Genomic DNA, 15,722 nt, shown 5'->3' with positions numbered 1-15,722 from the left:
CCCACTCTGATCTATACACCCTTCCCTCCCCAGAAACAAAGCCCTGTCAATTTGGCCTCATATGCTATAGGGACCCCACTTCCCTGCAAATGTCACAGCTCTAGCTCCTAGGAAGATCTGCACAGCCCCACGTAGCTCTGGGGCTTGGAGATCTGAGAGCAAAATGGTGGTAAAGGTCCTAACATTAAGTCCTACATACATATTCACTGATACCCGAGGTCCCATGGCTTGTGGGAGAGGATGCAGAAAGAGGCCCAGGGAAGGAAGAGGCTAAGAAGGAACTGAGGATAAGGGCACAGATCTTTCACAAACAAAACCACACGCAAGACTCCAACTCTGGAACTTTTATTCTCCCTCAAACAATCATCTGTGTTAGAGGTACTTCAGAGCAAAGGATTATGCTCAATTCTGTCGAAGCAGGCGTGAGTGTTTGTGCACGGCATCCACAAAGGCTCCCACATGTTCTGGGTCCATGTCAGGGTAAAGTCCGTGGCCCAGGTTGGCAATGTAGCGCTGTGGCCCAAAGTCACTCAGCATCTGCTGCACCAACCGCCCAATCTCCTCCTGGGGGGACCAACAGGGCACTGGCTACAGGGGGGGCCAGCACACCTCTGTCCTCCCTATACACAATAGTGACACACATACATGTAGGCGTGCTTCTACTCAGTGTTACGCATACAGTCATTCAAAAAACTTTATCAGGTGCCTAGTATGGGCCAGGCGCTAAGAAAACACAAATGAACAAAATCAATGAGAAGAAACTCCTGCCTTCCTAGAGTTCACATGGTATAAGTGGAATAGAGGGGAGGGATAAACAGATAATAGAAGCACACACATAGTAATAAACACAACCATATCCAGAACCATGGGAGTGCACAGAAACAAACACAGACACACACAGGGACCTGGTTGTTACCTCAGATGCATATAAGGCACAGGGGTCCAGGTTGCCCTGCAGGGTCACCGTCTTTCCCACGCAGTCCCTGGAAGTAGAGTCAGTGCCCTGTTCTGGTAACTGCACATATGGCAGTTGCATCCCCTCCACCGCACCTTCCGTCACTCACCGGGCTTTCTCTGGGGCCACTGTCCAGTCAAGCCCAACCACCTCATAGCCAGCCTGGGCCAGCTCCTCCAGCGCAAAATGTCCGTCCTTAGCAAAGATGATCTGGGGGAAAGGGCAAATCTCAGGCTGCCAAGGGCTTTGCTATGCCTCCTAATATAGCTCAGCTGTGCTTCTGCCCCCCAGTGGTCACTTCGGTCCATGCAGGACTTAACCTGATAGTTCCACGGGCCCACCTTCACTCATCTGATCCCCATCCTTACCATGGGCACTGGTGCCAGGCCTGCCTCCTGCAGCCCGGCTTTCACTCGCTTGGCCACATCACGGATGTAGGGCAGTGCAAATTTACTGAAGAGTTGTGGGCCAAGATGCCCTGCATGGGACTCAAAGAGCTGCAATGCCTATAGTTAGAAAAGAAAGGCATAACACACAAAGAGGAAGTATCTCGGGCCCCACATACAGAATGTGCCTCAGTTTTCCTCCAGTTTTCCCCAAGTGACTTCAACCCCTGAGACTGCCTAAGTCTATAAGCCCAGTTCCAGTCAAAAAGTTCTGCCTTCTCCAGATCCCAGTGCTAGGTTTGGTCTTTGAATACACAGAGCATTAAGCCCCCCTGCCAGTGTCTGGGCTTAGCTGCTCCAGCCAGATCATTTCATGCCAAGCTTCTTTTGTGCCTGGTACTGAGACACCTACCCTCACAGGTATAAGGAACTGTACTGTTTCTGGTCCTTAAAGACTAAACCCCAGGGCTTCCCTGGTGGTGAAGTGGTTAAGAATCCGCCTGCCAATACAGGAGACACGGGTTCGAGCCCTGGTCCGGGAAGATCCCACATGCCGCGGAGCAACTAAGCCCGTGTGCCACAACTACTGAGCCTGTACTCTAGAGCCCGCGAGCCGCAACTACTGAGCCTGCATGCCACAACTACTGAAGCCCGCGCGCCCAGAGCCCATGCTCTGCAACAAAAGAAGCCACCACAATGAGAAGCCCAGGCACCGCAACAAAGAGTAGCCCCCGCTTGCCACAACTAGAGAAAGCCCGTGCGCAGCAACAAAGACCCAACGCAGCCAAAAATAAATAAATAAAGACGAAACCCCAGCCTATTTGTCTCTCCCTCAGGACTTACCTGGGCACCAGCAGCCACTTGTCCCACCAGATATGGGACGAGAGCATCAGTGAGGATGCGAAGCAGCTGGTGACTGGCCTGCGGTCTCTGGTAAAGCCAGCGTTTGGCCTGAGCCATGGTGCTTGAGCCGCCACCCTCAACCATATATGTCATGAGAGTCCACTGCAAAAGGCAGAAGCCAGATAGACACTTCCTTCCCTTGTCTGCACCCAGACCTGCCAGAGTAATTCCTCCAAGCCCAAGTCCCTGCCCTGTTCCATATTACCGGGGCACCAGCAAAGCCAATCAGTGGCACACGCCCAGCCAGACGTTGTCGAGTGAGGGTAATGGCCTGGAACACATAGCCCAGCTCAGAGGCCACTGTAGTTGGATCCCGGAGGCGCTGTAAATCCCGCTCTTCTCTTAATGGCTCTGGGAAGCTGGGCCCTTTGCCAGGCACCATGGTCACCTCCATGCCCAGTGCCTGGTTGGGGAGAAAACGTCCGGGTTCCCAACCTGTAACTCCAGGAGGAGGAGATCTGTTCAACCCATGCCAGGAAGGAGGAAAAGGAGAATAAAACTCAGCCAAACTCCATCTCTTCCAGCCTGTTTTCCCCCTCTGTCCCATAAGGATAAGTGCTTATCTTGAGCCTTGACTGTCTTTTCCCTTTGTTACCCATTCAAGAATCAGATTTGAGCAGGTACCTGGGGTACAACAAGGATGTCAGAGAAGATGATGGCAGCATCCAGAGGGAAGCGACGCAGTGGCTATAGGGAACAGAAGACAGATTGCTAGGTGGCAAGCTGAGAGCATAAATCTCTCCCTCTTTTGTGGACCCCTCACCTGCAGAGTAAGTTCACAGCAGGTCTCTGGGGAGCGACAGGTGCTGAAAAAGTCCTGGACAGCCCGAGTTTCCCTAAACTCTGCAGACAAAAAAGGGAAAGCAGGGCTCAGCCTTGAGGAACCTCCAGAGCCCTCCTCTGCCCCTCAAAAACTTTTCACCCTCCAGAGTTTTACCTAGACTCCGAGGCCCTGACCCTGACCTGGTAAGTAGCGGCCTGCCTGCCGCATGCACCAAACAGGAGTGTAGTCTGTTTGTTCTCCCCAGGCTGCTCGCAGGAAGGTGTCATTCTTCAGCTCCGGAAAACCCTGAGGTCTGGAGATCAGTAGCGGGTAGGGTAGGTGTCAGTAAACTAGGCTGGGGGTTGGGCAGGGCTCGGGTTCTAAAGGAGGATACAGTCCAGCACAGCTATCTGTCTTCTCCAGACCAGCTACCAAGCTGTGGCTCCCCGCCGATTCCGCCTCCCTTCTATCAGGTGGTGAACAGGACTAGAAGGGCCGGTGCCGGGGCCTCTACCCTACACATAGTCGCAGCTTCCCCAGGCTCAAAGCCACTGGAGGGCCTGGGAGGGGGTGGGGGAAGGGGACGAAAGTCCAGTTAGGAGAGTTTGGGGGGTCTTTGGACCCAAAAATCTCAGGAACAAGGGTACCAGTGGGCTGGTTTTGGGGCTGGAAGATCTCCAGGCTGGGGGATGGTCATGGGGGGGATCAGAGATGACAGTCCGAAAAGGGATCTTAGTTGAGGATTAGAAAGTCCAGAGGGCATCTCCTAATAAAGGTCTGGGGTACGCAGTCCAGCTAGGCTGTCCCTGGGATGAACATCTCAGGAATCCATGGTTGGAGGATTTCGGATTCCAGAGACTTGGGCTCTCCGGGGTTGGGGAAGAGGGGTATAGGGACAGATTCCTGAGTTGAAAGACTCAGGTCAGAAGCCCGTATGGCCACACTGCATGGTGGCACAGAGAACTCACCCACACTCGTTCGCCTCCATGATAAGTTGTCTGTAAACGCGAGCACAGCCCCCGCTGTAGCCTAATTCTGAGCCTGCCCCCTGCCCAGGCTCCGCCCCTTCCTGGAAGGAGCCAAGGCTGTCGCCATATTGAGAGTCACATGATCAGACTCCAGAAACGGCTCCCGGGCTGCCCCGGCTGCTGCCCGTAGGACCTCCTAGGTCTCTTCACCGTAAAGTCCTCTGTAGCGACGCAACAACAAACACCTCCCTCCCCCTCCCCCCACAAAAGAACTTCGCTGTAACTACACTTCAAGTGACGTGAGGAATTTGCTCTCCTCTGATGGCCTGGGAATCCCGGAAACTCGTCCCAGGTCTCACTTTCACTCCCACTCTTCACGATTTTAACAATTTTATGCCTGGCCAAACCAGGCATATGGTGAATTATGGAACCAAGTTGTACAGGGAACTGAAATAATTAAATATTTATATTACCTAGGAAGAGGCGGGCACTACAATAGGTGTAGAGATTACAGTGGAGAACAAGATATTTCCTTCCTTTAAGGAGCTACAGACTGATGTGGAAACAGAGAAGTCAGCAATCACAATAGTAAATGTTTTTTTGTGGTGCGCGGGCCTCTCACTGTTGCGGCCTCCTCCGTTGCGGAGCACAGGCTCCAGACGCGCAGGCTCCGGACGCGCAGGCTCAGCGTCCATGGCTCACGGGCCTAGCCGCTCTACGGCATATGGGATCTTCCCGGACCGGGGCACGAACCTGTGTCCCCTGCATCGGCAGGCAGACTCTCAACCACTGCGCCACCAGGGAAGCCCTCAATAGGAAATGTTTTAAAGGGAAAGAGCTAGAAGCAAGTAGCAAGGGCTCCATTTAACTGGGGAAAGCAGTGGGGTATTCCAAGCAGAGGGAATGGCATGTGTAAAGAGAAGACGAAAAAGGGCAAATAGCTTAATGGGAAACAAGATCAAACTGGTGGAATTAAAGAGGCTGGAGCTGTCTACAGAGTCCAGGTCATGCAGGCCTTCGTTAAGTGCATTTGTTCACTTTATCTTGTAGTAGTGTAATAGCATACAGATAGCTTGGAGAGAAAGGAAGAGAGGCACTGTGTTCCCAACTTATTAAGGAGAAAAAAATGGAAAACTGTCATAATTACATGGGATCATTTTATTTCTTGATAACTTCAATTATTTGAAAACTATATCAAAACAAACTTTCCACCCAAGTGTCCATCAAGGAACGGATAAACAAAATGTAGTGTGTATATATATATATATATATATATATATATATATATACACACAATGGAATATTACTCAGCCATAAAAATAAATTATTCTGATACATGCTACAACATTGTTGTAACATGCTAAGTTAAATAAGACAGACACAAAAGGACAAATACTGTATGGTTCCACTTATATGAAATATCTATAATAGGCAAATTCATAGAGGCAGAAAGTAGAGTAGAGTTTACCAGGGACTGGGGAGTGAGGGCAATGAGGAGTCATTGCTTAAAGGGTACAGAGTTTCTTGTTTGGGGTGATGAAAAGTATTTGAAATAGACAATTATACATTTAAAAAACGGTTAAGATTGCAAATTTTGTTACATATATTTTACACTATTTTTTAAAATTAATGTAATATATCAAAAACCAGTGAGTAGTACACTTTAAATGGGTGAATTACATGATGTGAGTTATATCTCAGTAAACTTTTAAAAGAAACGGGGCGGGACCAAGTTGCCTTTTCCTCCATGATTATACTTCACCAGCAGCTTCTGTCCATGTTTTTTTGCCTCCTCCCTAACCACATCGGCCTTTCCTCTCGTTTGGTTCAGAATTACTGGGAGAAACTGGATAGTGATCACCAGTGTCCTGGGATTAGGAGTAACCACCAGGATCAAGCCTAAGTGACTCAAGACTCCTGTCAGCAGCCGAGCTGGGGAGGGGGTTATTTTCCCAAACATTTTAGTCACACTGCCCCTAGGATGGGGAGCCTGAGAGGATATCTAACAGATTTTTAAAGATTCTTCTGGTTGTAGTGTGACTCACTGGGGGCACGGAGGCAAAACAGAAGGCCGGAGGATCTGAGAAATAGCTGTTGCAACTTTCCGGGCTAGATAGGATGGATGGTGGCTTGAATGGGGTAGTAGCAGTGGGGATTAAATGGTAGTAGCAATGGGATTGGAGTGGGTAGATTGATCAGGTAGAAACTACTACTGAACTTGGGTCTGGTTGGCTGAGCGGGAGGCTCAGAAACAGATAACAGGATTAAGTATCCGAGTACACAGGACAATACGGCGGGAAAGTGAGGGCCGTTTAGTCCAGAACTTACGGCGAAGGCTGGCCGAAGGCGGGGCTGAAGGTGGTGGGAAGCTTCGTCAGCCTTCCCGGCCGAAGCTCCTAGGGCCGGATCGCCCCTGGGCTTCCCTGGGCCACCACGCTATGGCGGGTCCGGGCCCGGGCGCGGCGCTAGAGTCCCCGCGGCAGCTGCTGGGCCGCGTGCGCTTCCTGGCGGAGGCAGCGAAGAGCCTCCGCGCTGGGCGGCCGTTGCCGGCGGCGCTAGCTTTCGTGCCGCGCGAGGTGCTCTACAAGCTTTACAAGGACCCGGCGGGACCGTCGCGCGTGCTGTTGCCAGTGTGGGAGGCGGAGGGCCCGGGGCTGCGTGTGGGAGCCACGGGCCCGGCCACCTGTACCGGCTCCGGGCCCCTCCGCGCCGCCCGCGACAGCATCGAGCTCCGGCGCGGCGCCTGCGTGCGCACCACGGGCGAGGAGCTGTGCAACGGCCACGGGCTCTGGGTGAAGCTGACCAAGGTGCAAAAGACCTGGGACCAGGGAAGCCCTTGGCTGTTCCCCTCCCCTCCCCCATATTGAGCTGACAAAGCGTTCGGCGCCCTTTGCCATGGGCTGGGCAGGGCTTGCCGCCGGCAGTTCCCTGATGGCTGTCCCCGTCTGGCGCGTCCCGGCAGGAGCAGCTGGCGGAACACCTGGGCGACTGCGGGCTGGACGAAGGCTGGCTGCTGGTGTGCCGCCCGGCAGAAGGTGGGGCCCGGCTCGTACCCATCGACACTCCAGACCACCTCCAACGGCAGCAGCAGCTCTTTGGAGTGGACTACCGCCCGGTGCTCAGGTCCTGCACTGGGAGGGGCGGGGCTTGCTGTCAGACTGCTGTGCCCTAGTGTGGCAAAGCCCGGGTGGTGGGATCTGGAGCAGAGGCAGGGTTTACAGTAGAAAGGGGCGGGACCTGAAGGGAGCTGGGGTGGGGCTTCTGGAGGCGCAGTTTAGAGGAGCTAGAGCTTTGGAAAAGGCTCCAGGGTCTCCTGCTGCTCGCTGATGTCTCCGCATCCCGTCCCCCATTCTGTGCGCACAGATGGGAACAGGTGGTGGACCTGACATACTCGCATCGCCTGGGATCAAGGCCTCAGCCGGCTGAGGCATACACAGAAGCTGTACAAAGGCTACTGTGAGTGAGCTGGGATGGGATGGGGAGGAAGGAGCTCCAGGTCTGGGCCCGACCTAATTAGGGACTTGGGGTTGCTTAGCTATGTGCCCCCGACGTGGACCTACGAGTGCGACGAGGACCTGATCCACTTCTTGTACGACCACCTGGGCAAGGAGGATGAGAACCTGGGTAGCGTGAAGCAGTATGTGGAGAGCATAGACGTTTCCTCCTACACGGTGTGTGCTGGGACTCCTCCCACCCCAAGCAAGATGTAGTCACATCTTGCTAGATCCAGAACTCTCACCTCTAGGCCAGGGCCAAATCTGAATCCCCACAGGCCATACTCAGTCCAACCCCCCATCGTGGAAGTCATGTAGGAATCCCTAGACACCTCTACCCATACCAGATATGCTTCTAACCCAGCTCCACTGTACTTTCTCTCTTGCTCCCTGGCCCAAAGCACACCCCCACACCCCCAGTGCAGGGAGTGGGGGTAAACACTGATTCCACCTCTCTGCCCCTTCCCAGGAGGAGTTCAATGTGTCCTGCCTGACAGACAGCAATGCGGACACCTACTGGGAGAGCGATGGGTCCCAGTGCCAGCACTGGGTACGGCTTACCATGAAAAAGGGCACCATTGTGAAGTAAGTGGGCTCTGAGTAGGACAGGGTGGGTGAGCCACATGCCTGTGAGTGTAAAAGACCCACGTGCACACTCTTAACCCTCAGGAAGCTACTACTCACGGTGGATACCACAGATGACAACTTTATGCCTAAGCGGGTGGTGATCTATGGGGGTGAAGGGGACAACCTGAAGAAGCTGAGTGATGTGAGCATTGACGAGTGAGTGAACTGGCCTGGGGTGGGAGGTGGGACATGATCCTAGCAGTAGGATCTGGCCCACGTTGGAAGCAAAAGTTCGAACGAGACCTCAGCAATCCCTGAAGACAAGGGGTCTCCAAAGTGCCTCACGTTCATCCTCTCAGGACCCTGATCGGGGATGTCTGTGTCCTGGAGGACATGACCGTCCACCTCCCAGTCATCGAGATCCGCATCGTCGAGTGCCGAGGTGGGGCTTAAGGCCCTAAGGAGGGAAAGGGAGCCCAGTGTGTAGATGGGGGTTAGCTGGCAGTGAGTGTGGAGAGAAGGAAATGGGCTTGGAGTTGAGGTAAAGGTGATAGCTGAACTAACTCTAGGATCTGAAGCTTTGGGGCCCAAGCCAGGTGGAAGGTGCTGGGTAAGAGGGCTGCCTTAAAGCCATAGAAGTGCTTGGGCTCACCTGGAAGGGGAACGGAGTTGGGACCCTCAGGCATCCCCAAACTATAGTGGTGGACACAGGAACTAGCACAGAATATAATAATCAGAATCAGGTTATAGGAGGGGATCCCAAGGGTCCCAAGTTTCTAGGGGCTAGGGGTAACAAAAGGCTGAGCATTAAGGGGCCTTTCTCAGGTCTGAGGGCCAAAAAGGCAGCAGGTGCAGTAAGTGATCTCACTCTAACTCCTTCCTCCAGATGATGGGATTGATGTGCGTCTTCGAGGGGTCAAGATCAGGTCATCTAGACAGCGGGAACTAGGGCTGAATGCAGACCTGTTCCAGCCCACCAGTCTGGTGCGATATCCACGCCTGGAAGGCACTGATCCGGAAGTGCTATACCGCAGAGCTGTTCTCCTGCAGAGGTGGCTGTGGCCCTGGGCCAGTCAGGCCCTTCCTTGTCCCCCGTCCTGAGCCTTGTATGTCTGTGTGGAAGAGGCCCCCAAGGTCCTATACTGTAAGCTGTTCCACTTCAAGAGGCAGAGCAGTCCCTGGGCCCTGCCTTCTCCTGTCCCTGTGAGTTGGGGAGTGAGGGGGTCTTGCATCCATACCAAACTCTTTAGCTGCAGTTATCTTTACCCACCCACCCCAGATTCATAAAGATCCTAGACAGCGTCCTGCACCACCTGGTACCTGCCTGGGACCACACGCTGGGCACCTTCAGTGAGATTAAGGTGAGCCTGACACATGCAGTGCTGGTCTTGGCACTGGGCACCCCCTTTCTGCCCAGGCAGTTGTTCACTCTTCATCAGAGAGTTCTTAGAGCTACTCTAGGCCTGGGCTTTTGCTGGGCTCTGGGAACATAGGAAGAAAGCCAGACACGAGTAGTCAAAATTTCGTGTTTGGGGTGCTATTCCCCAGAGAGCATGTGAAATATACAGAGCTCGGGGAGGAGAGGTTACAGCTTGGACAGGGCAGGTTGCATAAAAGGTGGACACTGGGAGTTACCAGCAGCTCAAAATGACATGAGAGAAGCCTGCCCGTAGATGTGAGTATGACGTGGGGATGAGGCTGGGAGAAGGTGGATAGGAAGCAGGCCCTGGTAGCAGAGGGCCCTGGGGTCAGACTTTGTTCCTGGTCAGTGGAACCACTGGAAGGGTTTTATGTAAGGAAATGACAAAGTTGAATTTTTGTTTTGGAAAGCTCTCCCTCGTGGCCGGACTAAGGGAGAGACTGGAAGCAAGGACCAGGGATGGACTAGGCTTGAACAGGAACCATGGGATTAGGTCCAGGAATAGAGAAAGGTTCCAGGGCCTGGACAGAGGCTGACTGCCTGATGGTCCTGGTCTGACCACCTCTCCTCCCCAGCAAGTGAAGCAGTTCCTGCTGCTGTCACGCCAGCGGCCAGGCCTGGTGGCCCAGTGCCTGCGTGACTCGGAGAGCAGCAAGCCCAGCTTCATGCCACGCCTATACATCAACCGGCGCCTCGCCATGGAACACCGCGCCTGCCCCTTAAGGGACCCTGCCTGCAAGAACGCTGTCTTCACCCAGGTTTGGACCACCTGGGGTCAGACTGAGGGAGGGTCAGTAAGGGGCCTGTGGGGTGGGCCAACAGGGACCTGAGCAAGGTCTTTGGGCAAGAGTGGGGCCAGGTCTTGACGCAGACTTTCCCACAGCTCCCTCCCCTTTCCCCTGTCCCCAGGTTTATGAAGGCCTCAAGCCCTCTGACAAGTATGAAAAGCCCCTGGACTACAGGTATGGCATGGGGGTAAGGGACCTGCTCAGGGTATACATGTACACGTGTATACCCACGCACTGCCTCGTCCCCTCACCATTACCCCTCTGTAGCCCCTACTCCTGGTTGGACTCTGGGCAGGTGCATCATTCTGAGCCTTGGCCCAGTGTGGTGACAGATACCGACTCCTACTTACAGGTGGCCCATGCGCTATGACCAGTGGTGGGAGTGTAAATTCATTGCAGAAGGCATCATTGACCAAGGTGAGGCCCTGAGGGACGATAACGAGGGTCCAGCCCTATTCGAGTGGTAGAGGCTTCTGAGACCACCAGCTAACCAGATAGGGGACTTGCTTATTACCCCATTATGGGGGCTGAGGCTCTTGTGTGCCCCAGCTGAGGGCATCTATCTGTCATTTCAGGGGGTGGTTTCCGGGATAGCCTGGCAGACATGTCAGAAGAGCTGTGCCCTAGCTCGGCGGACACTCCTGTGCCTCTGCCCTTCTTTGTCCGAACGGCCAACCAGGTAATCTCCCATCCCTATCTCCCAAATTGTTTCTGCTGTTCTGTCTCTGCAAACCTCCCAGGTACCGGGCTAAGCTAGAGAGGGGGCAGAGGAGAGACTGAGTTGCCTGGGGCAGCCTCTGGACAGGCGGGGAAGGAGGAGCCATTGTCTATTCAGAGGGATCATTCAGGGCCCCCAGTGGAAGGTGTTCAGGGAAGTCTCTGAGTCATCCGGGGCAACAAAGTAGGGTCCACCCCATGCCGTGCTGACAGCTCTGTCTCGGGGACAGGGCAATGGCACGGGTGAGGCCCGGGATATGTATGTGCCCAACCCCTCCTGCCGAGACTTTGCCAAGTACGAGTGGATCGGACAGCTGATGGGGGCTGCTCTTCGGGGTAAGGAGTTCCTGGTGAGTAGCCTATTCTGCACCCCACCAGATTAATCCTGGCTCTTGGAAGGAAGAAGAGCCAGACAAACCTGGGCAGCTCAGGGTGAGAAGACAGTAGTATTTGCCTCACAGGTCCTGGCTCTGCCTGGTTTCGTGTGGAAGCAGCTCTCTGGTGAGGAGGTGAGCTGGAGCAAGGACTTCCCAGCTGTGGACTCTGTGCTGGTGAGTTAGGGCCTAGAACCAGTGTTTCCTCTGCCCAGCCCCCAAGGTTGCTGCTCCCCAGGGCTGTCCTGAACCTTCTCTTACCACATACGTGCTCCCTCTCCAATCCCATGTACTCCAGTAGCTTCAACTACGGTCACTATTCTCATGACCCCTACTTCCTTACCTCTAGCCCCAACCTCTCTCCTAAGCCTGGGGCTATGTATGCATTTACCTGCTGGACGTCTGTCCCAAGATGGCACCTCAGGATCAACACACTCTTCATCCTGTCCCCAGTCTACTGCCCTCTAGGGCTCCCTGTCTCACAGTGGCACCACCACCCACCCCTCCCCACGCCAAGCCCTTTCAGGGTCATTCTGCACTCCTCCTTCTCGCTCACCTCCCACATTCTGTCACATCTGCCTCTGGAATCTGTCCACTTCTTCCATCTCACTACTTTCCCTCTGGTTCAGCCACTTTCACTTCTGACCCAACCACTGACTGCAAAAGTTGTCAGTGTCCCTGTCTCCATTCTTACCCATCTGATCTCCAGCATCCAGAGTAATTCATTTCACTCTCCCTGTTTAAACCCTTCAGTAAATCCACTCTGGGCTTAGGACAAAATGCAGAGTCTGGAAAAGCCTTACATGACCCCTGTATCTCTGGACACCTGGTTCATGATCAGGCTCCAGACAGACAGATTCCTAATGCCTTTTGCTCTTTCCACCTTTTTCCAAGATGTTCTCTCTCCTGACTTCCTGGTGGCCCAGCCAATTCCCAGCCATCATTTGGGTCTCAGCTTAGCTGCCACTTCCTCCAGGACACCTTCCCTGATCTCCAAGCCCGGTTAGGCATCGTCTTGATGCTTTCACAGCCCTTGTACTAACCCCCTCACTGCCCTCATTGCCTGCGTGAGGACTGCCTTGGCTGGCTGCCTCTCCTGCTTCCCTGTGAGCTTCTTGAGGAAAAACAAGGGCTGTCTCCACAATGAAAAGATGACCTTCCTGCCTCTCTTCAACCCCCAGGTAAAGCTCCTGGAAGTGATGGAAGGAATGGACAAGGAGACATTTGAGTTCAAATTTGGAAAGGAGCTAACGTTCACCACAGTGCTGAGTGACCAGCAGGTGGTGGAGCTGATCCCTGGGGGTGCGGGCATCGTGGTGGGATTTGAGGACCGTTCCCGTTTCATCCAACTGGTGCAGAAGGCACGGCTAGAGGAGAGCAAGGAGCAGGTACTACCCAGAGGCCAGTGGAACAGAGAGCTTTGGGCTCGTTATAGCCAGAGCCCAGCCTGATAGGCCACCAGAACCCAGTCCCAAGAATTCCGGCCCCCACCATCCCTCTGCCCCACATCCCTGCTGATCAGTGAAGTACAGAGACACATTGTCTCCATGAGTGGAGGCCAAGGGTCCCCACCACACACTGAGCTGGGGGTTGTGCCCTCTTCCCCAGCCAGGCCCTGTCCCTCCTCCGCAGGTGTCAGCCATGCAAGCAGGTCTGCTGAAGGTGGTGCCACAGGCTGTGCTGGACTTGCTAACATGGCAAGAGTTGGAGAAGAAGGTGTGCGGGGACCCAGAGGTCACTGTGGATGCTCTGCGCAAGCTCAGTGAGTGTGGGGCAGGGCAGCGCAGTCCCGGGGTGGGGCTTAAGGACCTAAGAATTAATTCCGTCTGGTTTTGTCCCCACCAGCCCGGTTTGAGGACTTCGAGCCATCTGACACACGGGTGCAGTATTTCTGGGAGGCACTGAACAACTTCACCAACGGTCAGTGGAAAGGGCAGAGTAATGTCTGGGTTCGGACTCCACTCCTGGGATACAGAGACAGGGCGGAAGCTGAAGAACTTCTTCCACCATCAGCACACGGGCACTGATTTCCTTCTCCTCCATCTAGAGGACCGGAGCCGCTTCCTGCGCTTTGTCACAGGCCGCAGCCGTCTGCCAGCTCGGATCTACATCTACCCGGACAAGCTGGGGTGAGTGCGGATGGGGAGGGGAGGTCCAGTCGAGAGAGGCTGTGGCTGGCCTTCTGCCCTGCCCCACAAACATATTCACGTGTCAGACCCCTGCCCTGTGCCCCTGCAATACTTTCTGATCTTTGGTCCCTCCACGCCCCCAGCTATGAGACCACAGATGCGCTGCCTGAGTCTTCCACCTGCTCCAGCACCCTCTTCCTACCGCACTATGCCAGGTGGGTTTCCTAGGTTCCAGCCTGGGGAGTGGGGGGGCGGGGGTGGGGGGAAGGGTGGCATCTTAGGGTGGAGGAGGGCTTCAGGTACTGGGTGCACAAATGGGAGCCACAAAGCCCCTGGTTGTGAAGGAGGGACCTCTACACCTAGCGCTGATCAGCTCCCTGCCCCCTGCAGTGCCAAGGTGTGTGAGGAGAAGCTCCGCTACGCTGCATACAACTGTGTGGCCATCGACACCGACATGAGCCCTTGGGAGGAGTGAGTCGGCGCCAGGGGGCAGCCGCGGGCCGGCAGGACTGCTCCTGCGAGGGTCCCACTCGGCCTCGCCCAGGAAGCCAGCGCACTCCGCCCTTGGGTGCAGTTGGAGGGGAGCAGTGGGTTGACACTGGTGGCCCAGCCCCACAGACCCTCAAGCCCTACACGCTCGGGTTGCTTCCAGCATTATTTCGCATCTGTGAGAGGAATCTTCCACAAGCCCAGCACAAGCTGCCAGGCCTGAGCTACTTGAAGGGGGCCTTCTAGCTCCCCACCCCGTGGACTTTGCTACAGTTTTCAGCTCATTTTTTTTCTGTCCTGTTCTTCTCTGGTTTCAGCCTGGACTCAAAGCTAAAAACTCAGGGGGAGAGGGGAGGATGGAGGCTCCTCCCCAAACAAGGCTCCAGGGATGGATAGGGAATGATAGCCATCCTCCTTGGTCACCTGAACCAAGAATGAAGAAACTGCTGAACACCCTCTCCCTCACATATTGGTCTTTTCCTCCTCTCCCTCCAACCCCAAGGTGTGAGTTCTGACTTTCTTTCTCCAACTAAGTCTCAACTGACAAAGTGCCACCACCATGCCTGGCTCAGAACATACATGTATTCAACATTAAATCTTTACTACCACTGCCACCCTGTATTCATCACTTCTGCATCACCTCCAGCCTGACTCCCTGTCTGCTGTCTTACCCCCAAGACTTTGCACAGGCTAAGGCCAGTTATGTCCTCTCTGAAATCTTCAATAGCTCCTCTTTACCCAACTCTAAAATAAAGCCTAGACTTTAAACCTCCTCCTAGGCTTTATGCACGTCCCTGCCCCAGCCCTCCCTCCCTTAAGGGCCTGTGACACTCCATCAAAGAAGCTCTCATCCATGGGAAAGTTGAATAAATGGATGAATTCATTCCTTCAGAGTGCATTTATTGGGCTCCCGAGGGATGTTAAAGAAGACTGTTCCAGGAATTCAGGGTCCTGCTGGGAGCAAAGGAGATGTGTGTCAACGTGGGAGTGGTGGGGCTTCTCAATGGCAGAGATGAAATCTGGAGCTAAGCAGGGAAATAAGGCGTCCTCTGCCCAGAAGGGGGAAAGAAAGCTGGACTGGCATCTTCCGGAATGGGTGTGGTGATTTAGAGGATGGGAGTCCACCTTCAGTAACCAGGTGGGCAGAAAAATCTGACCTCCTAGAGGACAGAGCCTTGCAGTGGCTGAGAGACACCCAAATCAGGATGTGACAGAAGTGGAGGCAGCGGCACTGCCACACACACCCCCCACGCCGCCTCCAGGTACCACACAGCTAAGGTGCAGTCTAGAAGAGCATCCGTGCGGATAGTCCCCCCCCACCCCCCCCCCGAGAAGTCGCGATCTCCCATCGCTTCTCCACGCCGTCCTCTAGGGAGCGCCCTGACGCTGCCCTGGTGGGAAACTCGGCCTTGGCTTTGAGCCCCTCCCCTGGGGCTGTGCGCACCCCGAAGACTGCCTCCTCGTAATTCGGAGTCTGACTCTCCAGATGAGCCTCGCCGTCAGCACTCGCCTTACGGCTCCCCGAGCCCTGCGCCTTGGGTGGTCCACAGGAGACGCGCCCCCTCCTCCGGCAGCCCGTTTCCGCCCAGGGAGCTGGAGGCGCAAGAGCCCCAGAGGCCGCGACTCCCCCGCAGCTCGGCTTTCCCGCCAAGCTCCCACCGCCTTGTCCCGCCCGCCCGGGCGCGCCTTCCCCCTTCTCTCCTCTTCAGGGAAGGGCGTGGCCAGCACGCGCCTCCAGGAGGTAGTCCGTTTCTGTCTGGTACCGGCCA

General features: G+C 54.8%; 2 protein-coding genes across 2 annotated transcripts; one reads left to right on the top strand and one right to left on the bottom strand.

Moving 5' to 3' along the window:
- Positions 1-329: 329 nt before the first annotated feature.
- On the bottom strand, positions 330-4,079 carry UROD (uroporphyrinogen decarboxylase). The gene is made up of 10 exons (XM_082613354.1): positions 3,976-4,079; positions 3,208-3,320; positions 3,008-3,087; positions 2,869-2,931; positions 2,450-2,647; positions 2,185-2,346; positions 1,324-1,461; positions 1,065-1,165; positions 917-983; positions 330-564 (listed from the first exon to the last, which is right to left on the bottom strand). Exons 1-10 carry the CDS (start codon positions 3,993-3,995, stop codon positions 403-405), a joined length of 1,104 nt encoding a protein of 367 aa, XP_082469480.1. The 5' UTR covers positions 3,996-4,079; the 3' UTR covers positions 330-402.
- Positions 4,080-6,115: 2,036 nt separating this feature from the next.
- On the top strand, positions 6,116-14,825 carry HECTD3 (HECT domain E3 ubiquitin protein ligase 3). The gene is made up of 21 exons (XM_082613342.1): positions 6,116-6,782; positions 6,938-7,098; positions 7,339-7,431; positions 7,511-7,646; positions 7,939-8,054; positions 8,139-8,252; positions 8,396-8,478; positions 8,923-9,088; positions 9,316-9,397; positions 10,032-10,214; positions 10,366-10,418; positions 10,597-10,661; positions 10,820-10,923; positions 11,192-11,311; positions 11,423-11,512; positions 12,517-12,723; positions 12,968-13,097; positions 13,181-13,255; positions 13,383-13,464; positions 13,608-13,679; positions 13,855-14,825. The coding sequence occupies exons 1-21, from the start codon at positions 6,414-6,416 to the stop codon at positions 13,937-13,939; spliced, it is 2,586 nt and encodes an 861-aa protein (XP_082469468.1). The 5' UTR covers positions 6,116-6,413; the 3' UTR covers positions 13,940-14,825.
- Positions 14,826-15,722: the final 897 nt, after the last annotated feature.

Source organism: Mesoplodon mirus, assembly GCF_964341445.2.
Source record: "Mesoplodon mirus genome assembly, chromosome: 3".
Taxonomy (NCBI): Eukaryota; Metazoa; Chordata; class Mammalia; order Artiodactyla; family Ziphiidae; genus Mesoplodon; species Mesoplodon mirus.
Note: the sequence above shows the minus strand (reverse complement) of the source record. Positions and strands in the feature narration are given on the sequence as shown.

What these genes read in the sequence shown, in the direction of transcription:
- UROD (XM_082613354.1), bottom strand. Translation starts at nt 3,995, where the DNA reads ATGGAGGCGAACGAGTGTGG. An exon ending in GCTGTGAACTTACTCTGCAG is followed by an intron (nt 2,932 to 3,007) that starts GTGAGGGGTCCA and finishes TGTTCCCTATAG; the next exon opens with CCACTGCGTCGCTTCCCTCT. An exon ending in ACATCCTTGTTGTACCCCAG is followed by an intron (nt 2,648 to 2,868) that starts GTACCTGCTCAA and finishes CTCCCCAACCAG; the next exon opens with GCACTGGGCATGGAGGTGAC.
- HECTD3 (XM_082613342.1), top strand. Translation starts at nt 6,414, where the DNA reads ATGGCGGGTCCGGGCCCGGGCGCGGCGCTAGAGTCCCCGCGGCAGCTG. An exon ending in TTGTCCGAACGGCCAACCAG is followed by an intron (nt 10,924 to 11,191) that starts GTAATCTCCCAT and finishes TCTCGGGGACAG; the next exon opens with GGCAATGGCACGGGTGAGGC. An exon ending in TTCGGGGTAAGGAGTTCCTG is followed by an intron (nt 11,312 to 11,422) that starts GTGAGTAGCCTA and finishes TTTGCCTCACAG; the next exon opens with GTCCTGGCTCTGCCTGGTTT.